We start from the raw sequence: 18,784 nt of genomic DNA on the forward strand, positions 1-18,784 counted from the left end.
CTCAGCTCCAAACTAACTCCCTTCAGGACTCTACAACTTTTACCCATATATACAATTATACATGTACACTTTGAAACATACACACGTGGCAATATATAGTGCCGGACTCGTCTAGATCAGCCCCTCAAGACCTTCGACTTTTGACCTCCAATCTTTGTCGCAAACCGACGCGATCTGCGATCATGTCAGCAGAGTCCCAGGCGCCGCCGCAGCCGCCGGCGGTAGGGGCGCCATCCGCCGGGCCACCGGACGGCCAGCCGCCGGCACCGCACCTGCCCGAGGACGTGGTCGTCGAGCACATCCTGACGCGGGTCCCGGCCGCCGCCGCCGTCCGCTTCCGGGCGGTCTGCCGCGCGTGGCGCGACGCGCTCACCTCGGACCACTTCGCCGAGGCGCACCGCGCGGCCAGAGCCGCCGCTGTCGCCGCCGCACGCGCACCGGAGATCGTCTTCTGCGCGCCGCCGGCCGCCGCCGCGTCCGCACTCTCCGTCTCCACCGCCTTCTACGCCTGCAAGCTGGATCTAACTGCCAGGAAGAACGACAAGCCCTCGGGCGGCGTGACGGCCCGCGAGCTCGTGACGCTGCGCGCCGCGGATCTCATCCAGATGAGCACCAGGCCGTGCCGCGGGCTCACCCTCCTCTCCTCCTGCTGGCACTGGCAAGCGTCCGCGTACCACGTCTGCAACCTCACCACCGGCGAGCACGTCTCGCTGCCGGGCCCCTCCACACGGCCGGCGGTTCTCCGCAGCTGGCCCTGGAGCGCCGGGCTCGGCTTCGACCCGGCGGCGCGCGAGCACAAGGTGGTCAGGCTCTACGTCGGCTTCTATCAGGACCTGCGCGGCGAGGTCTACGGCCTGAGGTCCGGCGGGTGGCGCCCCTGCGCCGGACAGGTGCCGCCGGCGCCGGCTCACGCTGTCAGAAGGTGCCTGGACGGCCGGCCTCCGGTGTTCGTGGACGGGTGTTTCTACTGGCACATCGAGCCGGCACCATCCATCCTGTCGCTCGCCGTGGGCACGGAGCAGTTCCGGTGGGTCGCTCCGCCGGGACGACGGCCGGTGCGCTCCGTCCGCGGCCTCGCCGAGCTCGACGGGTCCCTGTGCGCGGTGGTGGAGCTGGACCCCAGCCTCGGCGTGCTCCACGAGCCCGAGCTCTGGACTCGGACGGCCGGCTCCAGGTCCGGCTCCGGCGGCTCGCCGCCGTCGTGGTCGCTGCGCTGCCGCGTCAACCTGCGCAGGCTGCCCAGGGCGATCAGGACCGGCCTGCTCCGTGGGGACCGCATGCTCCCGCTGCCCTCCTCGGTCGGCGGAAAGATCCTGCTCGCCACCGGCTGCCACGAGGTGTACGCCTACGACCCCGGGAACAGCACCGCGCACAGGGTGTTCTCCGCGGAGGAGTTCGTGGCGGGCTTGCCGCGACCGGCACGGTTGCTGATCAACGTCGCCCTGCACGAGGAGAGCGTCGCCGGCGTCCGGGCCGGCGGCGCAGGCGGCGCGGGGCCGCAGCTGGAGGTGAAGCTCGGCGGTAGCACGCTTGCCAGGCGAGAAGGGCATGCGGACGACCTCTGTATTATTTCCGCGCGAAGGCTACGTTTGATCATTGACAGCGCAATGAGGTGATCGAAACTGCAACCCAGAGATTCAGCCAGCCCCGATAACTGCGGGAAAACTAGATTCCTCAAGAATTTCATATGTTTCTTTCCGAATTCTTATCTTTCCTGTTATCAAAATAAATCAGGTAAGATGAGTTTGTCTGCAACGAAGCAGGGGCGAATTAGTGAAGTTTAGTAAAATCATTTACGCAATTAAAGTGACACTTGTCTTAGCACCAGTGGTCTAGTGGTAGAATAGTACCCTGCCACGGTACAGACCCGGGTTCGTTTCCCGGCTGGTGCATGTTTTTTTTTTTGCTCTGCTAAGTTTCTTTTTACTTTGAATGGAAGTGCTGTTCGACTCCCGGGTGAGTGGTGATCTCTCTCTCTCTCTCTCTCTCTCTCTCCTCTCCTCTCTCTCTCCTCTCTCTCTCTCTCTCTCTCTCTGTGTGTGTGTGTGTGTGTGTGTCTCTGTGTGTGTGTGTGAAATCTGAATCTATTAGTACTAATGTTTTTATGACCTGGAGGTTGGAACTTGAAAGTGGAGAGTCCACAACAGGTGCGCACACGATGTCGCGACACAACGAATTTCCATCACACATTCACACTAGAGCACCCTGTCCGCGGCGTTGCTCCCCGGCCCGGTCGCAGGCGTACACCTCTCGGCCGTTGGTGGCGAGGAGGATCTTTCCTCCCCGCGAGCCGATCGGCCAGGGCAGGCTCGCCAAGCTATAATGCGGCGGCGTGGCGGCCACGATGGCGCCGTCGTCAAGCCCGCCGTCCGCACCCACCCAGAGCTCGTACCGTTCGACGACGAGGCGGGTGTTCACCACCGCGCTCCGCGCACAAATGCCACGTCAGCTAGTCTGCTAGGCCACAAGCACAAGAGCACAACGTCCGGCTAGCAAGGTGCACCGTTGACGGAGGCACGTGCGACGGTGTTCCAGCATTGCGTTGCGTCCTGGAGAGTGGCTCTCCATGCCCTGTGCAACTCCGGCATCAGAAGCGACACCGCCCCGTCCCTTCCGGCCCCCGTTCGAACCGCGGCCGCTGCGCTCGCTTGTCCTTCTGCGCTACCCGCTTTGGCACATGTTCCACGTCGCCGAGAGAGGCGATCATCGTCGTCGTCGCCTACTACAACGCCGAGGAGGCCTTCTACGGCCAGTCCGACGCGGTCAGCTTCCGCCTGCACATCTTCTACATGGAGGGTGAGAGGTGGACTAGGCTCATCGAGGTTAGATTAGCGTTGCCCTCCCGCGATCTCGAGCTCCGGCTGTTCGTCCGGGTGTTTGGTTCTCCGGATGCAGTTAGCCCATCCGATCTGAGCTTGCGACCGTATAAGCTTCGTTCGTTGGTTGGTTTATTGTAGGATATACTGCTCTATGTTCAGCTACGTACGGCGCTGATTGCATGATCTCTACTGCAGTATCTGCAGGCTTAAGAATGTGTACTAGTAGTAGCCTGGTAGTAGTGTAAATTTCCAGTTTTACCTGCAGAGCGCACACACTTGCCTCTGGTCAGGGCACACAAAACAGAGTTTAAGGGTCTGTTTTGGAGTTGATTTTTTTTTCTTTTGGCAATGTAAGCTCCCAGAACTGAAACTGTAAACCATTGCTAACATCTCATAGTTATGGGCCAATGATTGAATGAATTAATGAATCGGGTGGGAAATTTGATGCAAGATTTTTAACCAACATCAGTCTCCAAGTACATCAATAGAATAGAAGAACATTAATAATTAATCTTATCTATTATCATTATCATTTTAATACAATAGTGCGAACCACGAGGGAGCTAAGGAATTATCACATCAATAAAATAAAGAATATACACCGTAGGATTTTATGAAAATTTAACGGTCTAGAGTAACATAAGGAGTCCAGATCAAATACAACTGAAAAATACTATATACATAATTTGGGATTAAATTACATTGTTTGATCTCAAAACAACAACAAAGTTATTTTAATAAATTCATTTTTCAGGTTAAAAGAAAAGATACCAAATGTGAGTATGATGGAAACACAAGATACCCGCGGTATTTGCGCGGACTATCTTGCTAGTTAGTTATGATTGTTAACGATGTCATGGAATACGGCCACTGCGAAGCTTAGCATCCGCTGGACCTGTTGCTGCCCAGTAACAGTTAGATCGCGTGTTCGCCAGTCTGAAGGTCCTCCTCCCTGCCGGGCAACAGTGGTGCGGCCGAGCTTCATCTTCAGATTGCCCACGTCGTCGCCGGCGAGAATGCGGCAGGGGACGCCGGTGACCGTTTCCTCGTGCATGGCGATGTTGAGGAGCAGCTCCGGCTCTCTTGGGGCGTCCATGTACTCCCGCACGGAGAACACCCTGTCCACGCTGTTCCTCTCCGGATCGTAGGCGTACACCTCGTGGCAGCTCGTGGCGAGGAGGATCTTTCCTGCCCACGAGCAGGCGAGCGGGAGCACACGGAAGCCACGGCTGAGCGCCTCTCGCATCGGCCGGGGCAGGCTCGCCAGGCTGATGCGGCAGCACAGCGACCATGACGGCGCCGCCGTTGGGCCGGCCGGCCGCACCCAGAGCTCGTACCGTCCGTCGACGAGACGGGTGTCCACCGCCGCGCACAGCTGGCCGTCGAGCTCCGCGAGGTGGAAGACGTGGCGCGCCCGTTCCGCCGGGGGGCGCACCCACCCGAACCGCTCCGTGTCGACGGAGAGCGACAGGATGGGCTCCGGCGTCCTGTAGAGCTGCTCTTCACTGCCGGAGAAGTTGGTGGTCGTGTAGATGTGCCAGTAGAAGTGCCCGTCCACGAACACCGGGGGCCGGCCGTCGAGGCCCTTGGCCGCGTGCGGCGGCGCCAGCCCGGCGAGGGGGCGCCACCCGCCGGACCTCAGGCCGTACACCTCGCAGCGCTGCTGCTTCCCCCAGTCCTCGAAGAGCCTCACCACGATGTGCTCGCCGGCCGCCGGGTGGAAGCCGAGGCCAGTGCTCGAGAGCACGCAGGGGCCGTAAACCTGCACGCTCATGGCCAACGCGCACGGGGGCAGGGAGACGTGCTCGCCGGTGGAGAGGTTGCAGACGTGGTACGCGCACTCGCCGGGCTGGTAGAGGAGGGTGAGCCCGCGGCAGGGCTTGGTGCCGGACAGGACGAGGTCGCTGGCGCGCAGGTCGCCCACGGTCACGAGCTCGCGGGCCGGCGACGAGGCGTCCTCCTGTGTAAGCCTCGACGAGTAGAAGGAAGTGGAGCCTGCTGCGGCGCCGGGCGCGAAGAAGAAGATCTCCGGCGGCTGCAGCAGGGCGGCGGCTCGCCTGACGGCTTGGTACGCCTGGACGAAATGATCGGAGGTGAGCGCGGCGCGCCAGCGCCGGCAGACCGCCCGGAAGCGGACGGTGGCGGCGGCCGGGACGCGCGTCAGGATGTGTTCGACGATCACTTCGTCGGGCAGCGACGGCACCGCCTCGTGGCCGTGCCGAGGCCTCCTGGACGGTCGCGGCGGCGCCGGCGCCGCGTCCGGTTCCGATGCGGACATGGTGGTGGAAGGTGGATCGATTTTATTCCCTGTTGGTTTGTTGGTGATCAGACCAAACACTAGTTCGATTAGATTGGTGCCCAGGTCGCACGCAGATATCTATAGAAATTGGCCAAGTTCTTGGCGATGCCGTGCCGCGGCCACATCCGTAGAGGATTCGAGGCTAATCCTACGGAAAAAAATTCCGTGCGGACGGACCGCACGAGCGCTCCCGTGAGGACCCTCTCCCGATGCTGCACGCGTGGCAAACAAATTCATCCGACGCTCCAATCGCACGCTCGCTGCCTCATCTATCGAACGCTGGCTCGGCTTGCGCTAGCGCAGGGCCGCTCCCTTTGCGTCGTGCGGCTCGCACAGCTCGGTTCCCAGGCTTGGCTCGGGTTCTTCTCCATCAGGCCATCACGCCACTTCGTCGGGAGCCCTGACGGACGGTTTGTTTCTGATCTTCTAGATCGCAACGAGCAAGGGCAGACGTCGGGCGCCATGACAGAGCTGATCCAGAGTTCCAGACATCGCAAGGGCTGCAGCCCGAGCTCCAGCGGAGCGGAGGCCATGGCCGCGGGCTCGCTCTCTTCAAGCTCCGGCGGCGGCGGCCGGAGCCGGCCCACCGTGGCTGGCGGCGCGAGCGCACCCCTCCTACGTCGTGCTCCGGAATGGCGCGGCGGCGCCTCGATCCGGCCCGCCGTTGCGTCGATTCAGCACGGCGGTGGCGCGGGGACGAGGCGCCGAGCAACCAAGCGTCGCCTGGGAATTACCGCGAGCCGCATATGCGAGGGAGCAGCGATGCGCCTGTGCGAGCCGAGCCAACGAGCGAGGCAGCGAGCGTGCGATGGAGCGTCCGATGAATTTGCTGGCCACGCGTACAGCATCGGGAGAGGGTCCTCACGGGAGCGCTCGTGCGGTCCGTCCGCACGGAATTTTTTCCCAATCCTACACGCATACGCAAATTGTTATGCGTAAATATAGGAAGGGCATGTATATACAGAGGAATGTATTATTACGTTTTTTTTAAACGAACACCAACCGCCTTCCACACGTGCACGATTGAGTTATTATATAGTACAAAAAATTTACGCGTCTCATTGAAAAGAGTAGGATACTATGATAGCACTAATGTTGAATGCGATATATAGATATAGATATAGATATATGAGGCTCATTTTTGTTGGGATTATAAAAAATAGAACATATCAGGTGCAAACCAACTTCTCCGTGCAAACTATGGAAACTTTAATCTGGGTCATCATATCAACATCCATGAGGAGGGGCGCAGAGAGGTGAGAGGGGAGATTTGCAAAAGTATGATTGCTCAATTCAAGGACGGGTCCAAATTGTAAAATTACACAATCTCCCTTGGATGTTGATCCAATGACTTAGATTGGAGTTTCTATAGTTTGCACGAAAAGATTGGTTTGCACCTGATATGTTTCCATAAAAAAATAGGGGCTATCTAATTTACGGGTGACAGGAGCGCTCCACACTGTCGATTTCCAACAGTTTCACATATCCCTACTTTTATATTTTGATAAGAAACTATATACGAAAAAATTACATACAAACATTTATATACACAAAGTTTGATCAACAAAGACAAAAATTGTAGAAAAGAGAAAAATAAAATTATATAAGAAAAATTTTGAGACAAACTTTCGGTGAAACTTTTAAAAAACCTGGAGCGAAATTTTAGATGAAAACATTTGGAAAAGAAATTCAAGAAAAAATTGGGAGAAAAAATTTCGGGAACAGAATTTCAGAAGCCAAAAAGTTTGAAAGCAAAATATAAGATCAACATGATAGAAAAAGTTTCTAAAAATAGCTTTTGCAGAAAAAATTAGAAGCAAAAACCCGGAAGCAGACGGCAGCCGCGGTCGAGACCCGCGTCAGGATGTGCTTGGTGGCGGCTTTGTATGGTGGCTGTACCGGCAGCGGCAGCAGCGGCGCCGAGGATTCCACTGACACGATTGTGGATCGTGTTGGTTTATATTTCCTCCATTTCAAAATGTAGGTCATTTTGACTTTTCTAGATTTATAGTATTTGTTATGCACCTAGATATAATATATATCTAGGTAAATAGCAAAATATATAAATCTAAAAAAATCAAAACAACCTACGTTTTGAAACGGATGGAGTAACAAACATTTGAGATCAAAAGTAAGGGCTTGAGGGGCTGATCTCGACAAGTCATGCACTATATATATTGGCACGTGTGTATGTTTCAAAGTATACATGTATTTATATATATATACATACATATGTGCTAATCTACACCCAAGATGTAGAATAGCATTCTACACCCAGCATCCAACCAGCCACCCAGCCGGCCCACCCTCCCCCGCGCCAGACCCGCTTGGCCCATCTTGGCCCAGCCCGCCCCCAATACCCCCAATACCCCCTCGCCCCCTCACCAAACCCACCCCTGATCCCCCGATTCAAATCACCGCGGCAGCGCGAGCGGGATGGAGTGTGGCGGACCCGAGCGGCGGATGCACAGCACCGAGGCGGCGGCAAGGAGCGTGGCGCGGAGATGGCTTGCGGGGCGCAGGAGCTGCGGCGGCGTCGAGTATTGGTGCGCGGAGGCTGCGTCGGCATCGAGCCGCGGGGCACGGAGGCTACGGCGGTGCGGAAGCGGCGGAGGCGTCGAGCAGCGGAGCGTGGAGGCTGCGGCGGCATAGCGCGGAGGTAGCTCGTCGGGGTCCTCGACGGTCGTTCCTATTCCCACGTCAGGCCCTTGCACAGCGGCCACGGCGACCTCAAATTGTGAGGGGTGCGGGCTGAAGGCTTCCCTCTCCTGCGTGCCTAGCGCTCCCTCTCCTGCGGGGCACACGCGGTACTCCGCCACCATCGCGCCGGTTCCGGCGGCGGCGAAATGCTGTGCCCCGAGGGTGTGAGCGGCGGCGACGGGAGTTCGAGCGATCGCGGTGGTCTCGAGCGTGCCCTGCTGGGCATCGAGCAGGCCTCCTCCCTCCCCTTGTGTTCCTCTATGCTCAGTTTGCTCACCGCATGTTACTCTGGTGAGCAGTGTGCTTCTAATTTTTTCCCCGAATCCTCCGATATGAAATTGGTGTGCATATATGTGCAAATCGAGCAGTAATCAGGTTCTCTGATTAGGCAACCCATCCTGATATGCTTCTTCAGATCTTCTAGTATCAGATCTTCTCTGATTTAAATGCTGATGCTCAAAATTGATTAGTTAGGTCAGCAACTACTGAACTACTGGATCAAACAACGAAATACTAGACTACCAAACTACATAAGATTGAATAGAGCTTCGTAAGTAAAACTACTGCAACTAAAAAAATACTGAGCTCGTGCACTTTTATATTCAGTAACTCAAATTAACATAATTTTATGCATGCTAATTACTGAACCATCTAGAGTGGATACTGATCTGGATTTAGATCACTAATTTGTTAGGTTTCGTAATTAGTCTAGTAATATTTTCGATTACTGAGCGCTTACGATCTGAAGCGAGTACTTCCTCTAGTAGTTCTGGTAAGCATTTTCAGTTCAGTAATTTGTTATTGCAAGCATAGTAGTTGTTTGATCCAGTAGCTAGGGATGGCACCCGCGGATGTGGGTGCGGGTTTGATGAAAACCCACCCGTAGTCAAACCCGCGGGGTTGGAAAAAACCCGCCCGCAGGTAGACCCGCGGGTGCATTTCTACACCCGCACCCGCACCCGCGGGTTTTGGGCGGGTTTCGGGTGCCCGCGGGTGTGACAAAAGATATAATAAAAATGCACAAATCCTTTAATTTAAATAGTCAAACATTACATTTCTATAAGTAATAAGGGCAAACTAACAACAAATTCCCAAATTCAAAGTTTTAACGACAAACTAACAATAAATCTATAAATTTTTGTGCTCATTTTATAGTTAGGATAGTTGGAATAAGCCTTACCTAAGCACGTTGGGTTAGAGTTTCTTTGTTTGTGGATGGGTGCGGGTCCACCCGCGGGTGGAATCTCAAACCCGCACCCGCACCCGCAATATGCGGGTGCGGGTGCGGGTCCACCCACGGGTGGAATATCGAACCCGCATCCGCACCCGTCGGGTCTAAAATCCGCGGATACCCGCATCCGCGAGTGCAATTGCCATCCCTACCAGTAGCTCATTACTTTATTATTTTAGTAGTACCAAAATAGTTGTGTTAGCATCTACTAGTATATGTAATTTTCAGTCATTACTAAACCTTTGATGCTCTGAGTTAGCATAGTAGTACAGTAGTCATTAGTCATTACTGAACTAATGGATCAAATAACGAAATACCAGAGTAGTGAACTACATGAGATTGAGTAGAGCTCAGTAACAAAAACTACTGAAACTAAACAAATTGTTGAGCTCGTGCAATTTTATATTTATATCCGGTAGCTCAACATAGTTTGAATAGGCTAATTACTGAACCATCTAAAGCATGCCCATTTTTTGTAGATGATTACCGAATATTTTGATGCTCTAAACTGTGCCCAATGTTGGCTAGGTAGGCTATTAGTTTTTATTTGGAATTAGTATTAATAATTTTTAGGTTTCGTGGATAGTCCGGTATTTTTTTTATCACTAATGCTTGATGACAAAGAACTAAACCTCAATTTCTTCGGATATGGGGTCATCCTACCGCTCTCATCTTGGGTATGTCTCAAGTAATCTAGTAATACTTACAAATATTAGTAATCCCTTGGTACCCTAGAATTACTTGCGTATTTTTCAGTAATACTCTGTAAACCAGTAATACTATGTAGCACTTCAGTTATTCTTAGTAAAGCTGGGCAAGGTTGGGTGGGTCGGTCAGTTAACTGGGTGGGTGTTGGGCTGGTTGGGTGTAGAATCTCATTCTACACCTAGGGTGTAGAATAGCGCTACCGTGTGTGTATATATATATTGTTTAATTATGGACAAATAAAATATGTTGCATCCTCTTCATCGTTTGAGCTTTAGATCACCTCATTGCCCTGTCAATCATCCCCCGTACCGTATCCTTCGCGCGGAAATAATACCGAGGTCAATCTCATGTCCTTGTCGCCAGGCAAGCGTGCTACCGCCGAGCTTCACCTCCAGCTGCGGCCCCGCGCCGCCGGCCCGGCGGCGGACGCCGGCGACGCTCTCCTCGTGCAGGGCGACGTTGAGCAGCACCCGGGCCTCGCTCTCTAAGCCCACCACGAACTCCTGCGCGGAGAACACCCTGTGCGCGGTGCTGCTCCCGGGGTCGTAGGCGTACACCTCGTGGCAGCTGTTGGCGAGCAGGATCTTTCCGCCGACCGAGCAGGGCAGCGGGAGCATGCGCTCCCCACGGAGCATGCCGTCCCTGATCGCCCTGGGCAGGCTGCGCAGGTTGATGCGGCAGCGCAGCGACCACGACGGCGGCGGCGAGCCGGAGCCGGAGCCGGCCGTCAGAGTCCAGAGCTCCGGCTCGTGGAGCACGCTGAGGCGGCGGTCCAGCTCCACCACCGCGCACAGGGACCCGTCGAGCTCGGCGAGGCCGCAGACGGAGCGCACCGGCCGTCGCCCCGGCGAGCTCACCCACCCGAACTGCTCCGTGCCCACGGCGAGCGACAGGATGGATGCCGGCCCGATGTGCCAGTAGAAACACCCGTCCACGAACACCGGAGGTCGGCCGTACGCGCACCCGGTGACGGCGTGCGCCGGCGGCACCTGTCCGGAGCAGGGGCGCCACCCGCCGGACTTCAGGCCGTAGACCTCGCCGCGCAGACCCTGGAAGCCGACGTAGAGCCTGGCCACCTTGTGCTCGCGCGCCGCCGGGTCGAAGCCGAGCCCGGCGCTCCAGGGCAACCAGCGGTCGATCGGCCGTCCGGAGGGGGCCGGCAGCGAGACGTGCTCGCCGGTGGCGAGGTTGCAGACGTGGTACCCGGACGCGTACCGCCTGGAGGAGAGGAGGGTGAGCCCGCGGCACGGCCTGGTGCTCAGCAGGACGAGATCCTCCGCGCCGCGCAGGGTCACGAGCTCGCGGGCCGTCTCGCCGCGGGACGGCTCGTCGCTCCTCCCGGCGGTTAGATCCAGCTTGCAGGCGTAGAAGGCGGTGGAGACGGGGCGTGCGGACGCGGCGGCGGCCGGCGCCGGCGCGAAGAAGACGATCTCCGGTGCGCGCGCGGCGGCGGATCTGGCCGCGCGGTGCGCCTCGGCGAAGTGGTCCGAGGTGAGCGCGTCGCGCCACGCGCGGCAGACTGCCCGGAAGCGGAAGGCGGCGGCGGCCGGGACCCGCGTCAGGATGTGCTCGACGACCACTTCCTCGGGCAGGTGCGGTGCCGGCGGCTGGCCATCCGGTGGCACGTTGGACGGCGCCCCTACCACCGGCGGTGGCGCCGCCGCCTGGGACTCTGCTGACATGATCGCGGATCGTGTTGGTTTTCGACAGATTTGAGGTCAAAAATCAAAGGGCTTGAGGGGCTGATCTGGACGAGTCCTGCACTATATATTGGCACGTGTGTCTTGTTTAATTGGGAATTTTTTTTTGGATTTTGGAACCGTATCACTTTCGTTGTTATTTGATAATTAATATCAAATCATAGACTAATTAGGCTTAAAGATTTGTCTCGTCATTTATAATTAAATTTTGTAATTAGTTATTTTTTAACTGTATTTAATACTCCATGTATATATCCGAAGATTCAATGTGATGGATATTGTAGGAAAATTTTTGGGAACTAAACATGGCCAATATACATGTATTTTTTCTGAAATACTAAAGTATACACGCACCTATATGGGTAAAAGTTGTAGAGTCCTGAAGGGAGGAAGCTTGGAGCAGAGGAATTCTATGTGATGGCAGTTGGTCATGTGCCCGACGACGGTATGGAAAAATTTGGCCGACGGCGGCCGGCACTCACGGACAAGACCAATGGCAATTTGAAGTTCGGTGCCGGTGTTTGCTGGATTTCACTAGGTTTCTCTCCAGTGTAGCCATGGACTTCATTGTTGAACATCTTAGATAGGGCGCTGGTATCTGGATTTTTTTCCACCTTACAAGATCTAGTTTATAGCAGATACAAAAAGAAAAAAAAATCAGAGAATACTAGTTCACACAGAACAAAAAAAACATTACTTGCACCAGCCGGGAATCGAACCCGGGTCTGTACCGTGGCAGGGTACTATTCTACCACTAGACCACTGGTGCTTTGATGTCGTTTCTAAAACCTTTCTTTTATTGATCTGTACTCAGAAGAACTTCAACCAGTCAACCTCCACGCTGAAGAAAAGCGGTCACACCGCCCCATCATTAATTCATTATCGTGCACGCAGCACGCAACAAGGATTTGCGGAAGTTTTAGAGAAAGATTTGAGAACAAGTTGCTTCTAATGTACAAATGCCTAGGTCAATCCCTACAAGACTCCATGCTTCCAAATCACAAGTGGTGGCGAACATGTCCTTCCTTCATTCCCTGCCTCAACCACATGTAAATGTAAATGTTCTCGCCAGGCTCAACCCTCACAAGTCAAGCACGACCTGAAGCCTGAACCTTCCGTTCTCGACTCGATCGAGGAGACTCCACGATGTCATCTTCAGTGATCGCTTTGTTGCTACTATATGTTATCAAAGATCCACTGGTTTTTACAATTCCATACTGCTCGCTCCCACTACCAGCTTAATCGCAAACGAATGAACAAATAAACACCAAATTAAATGTAATCAAATCAACCCGCTCCTCTTCTCTAATCTCTAACGACGACCAATGCAAGAATCTCCACCTCAACCCAAGAACTTTGTGATGACAGTACAATGAGGAGAAATCGATGGCGATGGCGGTGCCAGCGAAACGACGGTGCTGATCTATCTGACGGCCAGGAGGTGGAGGTTGATGACGATGGGCAGCACGATGACGGCGACGAGCACGGCCCCGGCCACGACGGCGACGCACGCCCACTTGCGGCTGCCCTTCTGGTACTCCCGCGCGGTCTCGAGCTCGACGGCGCCGCGGCGCACGAAGGAGCTGGCGCGCGCGACGTGGCTCTCGATGTCGTTGAGCTGGTGGCCCTGCGCCTCCACCAGCGCCGCCATGTCCAGGAACACCTGGTGCAGCTCCCGCAGGCTGCGCTCCATCTCCCGCACCGCGTCGTGCCGTTCCTGGATCTCCGCCACCGCGTCCAGCACCTGCCCGCGCCCGGCCTGCCCCTGCTGGATCGCCTCCTGCAGGAGCGTCTCGCCGGCGCCCGACGAGATGAGCGCCTCCACCGTGCCGTCCTCCGCCTCCTCGCCGGTCACCGTGTAGTACCGCCGCGCCACCGTCTCCTTGTACTCCGCCGCCATGCGCGCCCGCAGGCCCTGGAAGTCGTCCATGAGGTCCTTGAGCTTCTTGCCGAGGCCGGTGACGACGGCGGTGCGGGTGCGGTCGGCGGAGGACCCGGGCCCGCAGCCGGGGAGCTTGCGGCTGGCGGCGTTGGCGCAGTCGAGCACCTCGAGCCGGGCCTTGACGGCCCTGGCGCGGCGGAGCACCTGGCCGACGTCGGCGTCGGCGCGGGCGCGGAGGGCCTTGACGGCGCCGGCGTCGTGCGCGGTCTTGCCCTCCTCGTGCGCCGACCGCAGGCGCCGGTGCAGCGCCTCCAGCCCGCGCAGGTCCTCCTTCACGGCCTCCACGTCCTCGAAGAACCGGTCGAGGTCCGGGCCCTCGGCCTCGCCGCCGCCGGCCTCCAGGTCGTCCAGCACCACCTGCTGCTTCAGGTCCGCGTACTTCTTGAACGACCCCGACGAGAAAAGGTCGTTCATCTTGCCGGACTGATTTCTACGCCGCAGGGCGTGAGGAGGACGACGATGATCGCGCTAGCTGCCGCTGGACGTGAGGCAGCAGCATGCAGCTAGCGGGGGAGCTTCAATGGCCGGTGCCTGTATCGACGGACGCCTTCTTGACTACTACTTGTGACGCCGGCACCACCAAAAATGGCGCTGGCGCTTCCGAGGACCCAACAAAGGGAGGGAGGCAATGGCGCCGCGGGAGGGAGAGGGGAAGGGTGCCAATTGGCGCGGGGAGAAGAAGGCTGGCGGCGTCCCACATTTCCTCGGATTCCTGGAAGAGCTGGCATCCAGCAGAAGGAATGGACGTGCCGAGGGGTAGAATTGAATAGAAGCCCGCGCCGCGTCTCCGCTCTCGTCTCGCCGGCATCGTTTGTGGCGTGCACGGCCCCGGCCCGCGGCTGTCCGGCGGCGAGGCAATCATTCCACCAAGGAGTCGGCTGCTCGACTTGGACCGGCCGGCGACGGAATCTCAGGGGTTCGAAGATTACTAAATAGGCTCATAACTCCAATAATATAATATACTCTATCCATGTAATTGGCAATTTACCTTAACAACGCTTGAAAGTAACATAAAAGTAGTAAAACATGAAATCAAAGTATAAATACAGATCTAATCGATAGGTACTAATGAAAATTCAGGTGCTGGATTGTTTATTTTTTCGAATCGAGTCGCACCCATTTCTATTATTTAAACAGAAATACCCAATGTTCATTACACAGAGGGAGAGGATGGAGAGGGGGATGATTCGGCAAATGAGAGGGGAGACCATCCAGGTTTTGAAGTTCAAAACCCCGATGCCGTGGGGCCGAATCACCCGCAGTCTCGGTTGGGTTCCCAAGACAAGCCTCCAGTTTAACTAGTTACTTATTACATGCTGAAATGTCTATAGAACACCTAGATGGGTACCCGGCCGATAACAGCTCTCTACAAACAAACCACGTCAGATTTCATTCTACTGGAGAGGAGAGAAACTAGTAGAGACTAGTAAGCATGCCCGTGCTAATGCCACGGATAAATTTTACATACAAAAATAACACATGATCCATAATCCAAAAATAAAAAATATATATTTTCACAGAAAGGATATATAACATAGTTATTATGCTGAGGGTAAAGTCCGTTTTCAACCCTCAACTATAACGATCGTCCGATTTTGAACCCGGAACTACAAAACCGGACATCCTACACCAGTGAACTATCGAAACCGTGAAGATTATACACCGATGATGTAATCTACAATTATTGTCTTGATTACATAACCACATCTATTAATCATTCATTGATGATGAGTATAAAATGCACTCATGCTCATGAAGGAATATTTCACATGTTGCTTTATGCATACGATTGATTATGGAAAGGATCACTTGCTGGATATCTGAAACACCAGACTCCAAACAGGCAAGCTAGTTTTGTAAGAAAAGACCATGCAACATTAAAAAGAAAAGCGAGAATCAAAGCAATGTAAACCTTATCTCTAACCAGCAGAGACTGTTTTTGGACGATCAACCTTGAAATAGTACTCTTTCAACAACATTTTCAACATGGATTGTTGCATCTCCAGGTGGATTCAGCAAAAACCACATGTTCATAGCTCCAATACAAGTTTTTCAGGCTCCTGCAAATTTATAGCAAAATCAGAATTGTTGTATTACTATATAATCGGGTCATTCAATAATGCACTTCAAAATTGAATATCAGATTGCACTAACCTTCACATTCATGATGGTTGAGTTGACCACAACTGATGCTGCCAAATTATTGTCTGAGAAAAGAGCATAATGATAAAGATCGGGACTTTCCAAGTTCTCACTATTAGGGAACTTTCTCTTCTCTGGAGAGAGAGAAGGTTATAGTCTATTGTTAGGCTCATGGAAGGTGCTCTGCTTCTTTAAGCTCCGAATCTCCTCATCAGCTAACAGAAGCATCGCTCTTAAATGCTCGGTAATAGCCTTGCAATCCAGATGGACAAACTTTGAGTAGGAGCAGACCGTGTACCCCTCTGTGTCGCCCCCCTGGGCGACGGGAGGGGCGACTCCCGAACCCAGCCAGAGCCACCATCCACCACCACACCTCCGGCCGCCGTCGCCGAACGGCGCGGCAGGGTGGCCAGCGGTGGCGCTGAAGCCAGCTCCCCTCACCATCTTAGCTTTCTCCTCCTTGCATCACCTCTTCTTCTCCCCCATCCAAACTTGAGCCCCCTCTGAAATTGTTGGCGTTGAAGTTCCTGCTCGCCGGCGACGAGCCTGTTTCAGCTCCCCTTCTCCAGATCCGGCCTCCACGCTCGTGGATCTAGCCTCTGCGCACAGAAATCCGGCAGGGAGGAGACGGGCTGAGTAGATCGAGCCCTGATCCTCCCCGTCGGACTCTGCCTCCATGCTAGCTAATCTGGCCACTGCGTGCCGGATTCGGGGGCTGCTCCTCGATGGGGCCTGCTGTGCGCGGCCTTGTGGTCGGGCGGTGAGGCCTTCCTGCCTGTGCTTCTGCTGCGTGGAGTTGGCTACGCTGCGAGCAGTCAAGCAATGGCCTTCGTGTCAACAACTTGATGCTCCTCACGGGTGTCCACTGACGCAGCTGTGCGGCTACCGCGTGCAGCCGGCGCATCGGTGCATCACTTCGTGAACCCGCGTGGGGGCTGAACCGCCCATGGATCTGCGATCCCTCACCGGTCACGCTGCTCCTCGTGGATCTGCGGGTATGGTCTTCCTCGTTCAAGCTCAGTGGCAGCCATGGCTAGGGCAGTACGCGGTGGCGGTTCTGGGTGAAAGCTCTGCCTAGCTCATGCTTAGGCCGGCGACGGTGGCATCCTTTGGCATCACACCTTTGGTGGAGGCGTCGTCGAAGAACCTCATCTACCATGGACTCTCTTGCCTTACTTTTCTCCAGGTGAAAACCAAGATCTAGCTCTGCCAGATCGAACAATGTTGGCGTCTTAACGTCAAGTCCTCGTTGGAGGCATTGTCTCGGAGATGGGCATCGCGAACTTGTGCATGGTGGTTGCTGCTACAACTTGGAGCTTGTGCTTTGTGTAGTTTTGTTATTCGCGGTTAAGCCGTATTTTCGTCCTTGTGCTAGGACATGGTGTTGTTATCCGTGGATATGCCACATTTTACCCTTGTGCTAGGGTGTGTAGGCCTAGTTTAGCTAGGTTCAGGGTTTTAGCCCGGTTTTCCAAAATTAACGAGCGTTGTATGGTTTTGTCTTATTTTCCTCAAAAATGAGGCCTTTGATCTGTGGTCTGCCACACTTTTGAATACAATTCAGGTGGGGATGCTCCCCCCCCGGTGACCATTCAAAAAAAAGCCTTGCAATCATACAATAAATCCCTAGACAGAACTTGACCCATTGCTTTGATTCTCTCCAACGCACTGCAAATTTTAGAGAAGAGATGAATCAGTAGATAAGAAAATTTGACCAAAGAACAGCTAGAGAAGGCACCACTTCTTTGGAAGTTCAACAACGGCAGTAGCTTCACCAAGGGAGCGCTGGCTTTCCTTGAGCCTTGTGAGCAGTTCCTGACAAAGATCGAGCTTGTCCCTGGATTTGGCAGCTGGCCGCGCGGTGCACAGTAGTTCGGACCCCCGCCACCGCCGTTCCTCTCGCTGAGGGTCGCGGGTGTGCGACCGCGGGCTGCGGCGGGGGTTGTCCGGTGGCCGCCGGGGATCGCCGTGTGGGCCGCGGGTGCTGGGGGAGACCGCGGCTGCGGCCGAGTCGCGGCGGGGTTCGGCGTACGGCCCTATGGTCCTAGGGAGACGGCGGGCGGGGATGGCCGTCCGGCGATCGGCAGCGGGTGTTGGGAGACGGTGGCGACGGCGGCGGCCGTCTGGCGATCGGCAGCGGGTGCTGGGTGACAGCGGCGGCGGCCGAGTCACGGGGGGATCGACGTCCGGCGGGGATCGGCGGCGGCGGCCCAGTCGTGGTGGGCAAGCGGCAGGAAGACGGAGCGATCCGTGAAAAAAAGAGAAGGTGCCGGTCAGAGAGAAGGCAGGCGGCGCATAAAAAAAGTTGCGCACAATGGGTTTCGAACCATGTCTGCTGCGGTTTGCGAGGTGGGGGCGCGGTGGAGTGCGTTGAGGCCGGGATGATCCAGCGATTCTTGAGCGTTGATTCGCGTTGAAGCCTTTGAGAAGTAATGGTAGCCCTAGATTTTGATGTTGTGTCTTTTTTTAGGTACATTAGAATGAGTGCACAAGTTTAGGCCATCTCTGTTGGAGGCAAAAGTTTTGGTGGACATAACAAAGATATTTTCGTGCTTTAGTAGACGGATAAAAGCATGTCGAGAGTCACTACACACTTTTCCACAAATAAGCAGGTCCCACCATGCCTCCTCCTCGGCTTGTTGCTTCTGCCTCGCTCGCTGCCGGACTGGAATAGAGTATGCGTTTTTTTCTTGGTAATTGTGCTAGAAGATAGCTTGATGGATGTGTTGTCGTTTTGCATTGATGTGTACCGTATTATAGAGAGCATATTCTCTTTACCACTGTGGGCGCCCTTAGAATACGCATGTATTTTCGTAAACAAAACAAAGAGCTTTTGATTGGGTACATGTGGATGTAAAAGTTGCTGATTGGTAAGCAACATCTGTGAATGCAACTTGAGTTTTTCAGGTGGGATACATATGGGCACTGTGCTATGCAATTGCATCCACAGGTCGATGCTCCATCTCGATGCATCTACTGGCTTGTATTTTTGCATTTACCGAACGAGCTTGCAACAGTACAAGCAGGAAACCACATGGCTTTTTTCCCCCCCCCCCGAGGATTATAAGCATCCACCAGCCCAGCAAGAGGGCAACAAACACACAAGGAGAGGATAGATAAAAGCGGCGAAGAAAATATTTGTTTCATCAATAAAAAAATAAAATAATTTTACGGTGGAGAGAGGTAGAAAATAACCGAGGGATGTATTGGAAATATGAACTTTTTTTATATATAAATGGAGGT

The 18,784-nt window shown here is 54.6% G+C and overlaps 1 protein-coding gene and 2 non-coding genes across 3 annotated transcripts; 1 reads left to right on the forward strand and 2 right to left on the reverse strand.

Moving 5' to 3' along the window:
- The first annotated feature begins 1,821 nt into the window (after positions 1–1,821).
- Positions 1,822–1,892, forward strand: TRNAG-GCC. Its single transcript has one exon. It is a non-coding gene; the product is annotated as a tRNA-Gly (tRNA).
- Positions 1,893–12,155: 10,263 nt separating this feature from the next.
- TRNAG-GCC lies at positions 12,156–12,226 on the reverse strand. The gene has a single exon. It is a non-coding gene; the product is annotated as a tRNA-Gly (tRNA).
- A 508-nt stretch (positions 12,227–12,734) lies between these two features.
- On the reverse strand, positions 12,735–14,217 carry LOC120651228 (syntaxin-124-like). Its single transcript, XM_039928655.1, has one exon. It carries the CDS (start codon positions 13,811–13,813, stop codon positions 12,881–12,883), a length of 933 nt encoding a protein of 310 aa, XP_039784589.1. The 5' UTR covers positions 13,814–14,217; the 3' UTR covers positions 12,735–12,880.
- Between the last annotated feature and the right edge of the window lie 4,567 nt (positions 14,218–18,784).

Source organism: Panicum virgatum, chromosome 1K, assembly GCF_016808335.1.
Source record: "Panicum virgatum strain AP13 chromosome 1K, P.virgatum_v5, whole genome shotgun sequence".
Classification (NCBI taxonomy): Eukaryota; Viridiplantae; Streptophyta; class Magnoliopsida; order Poales; family Poaceae; genus Panicum; species Panicum virgatum.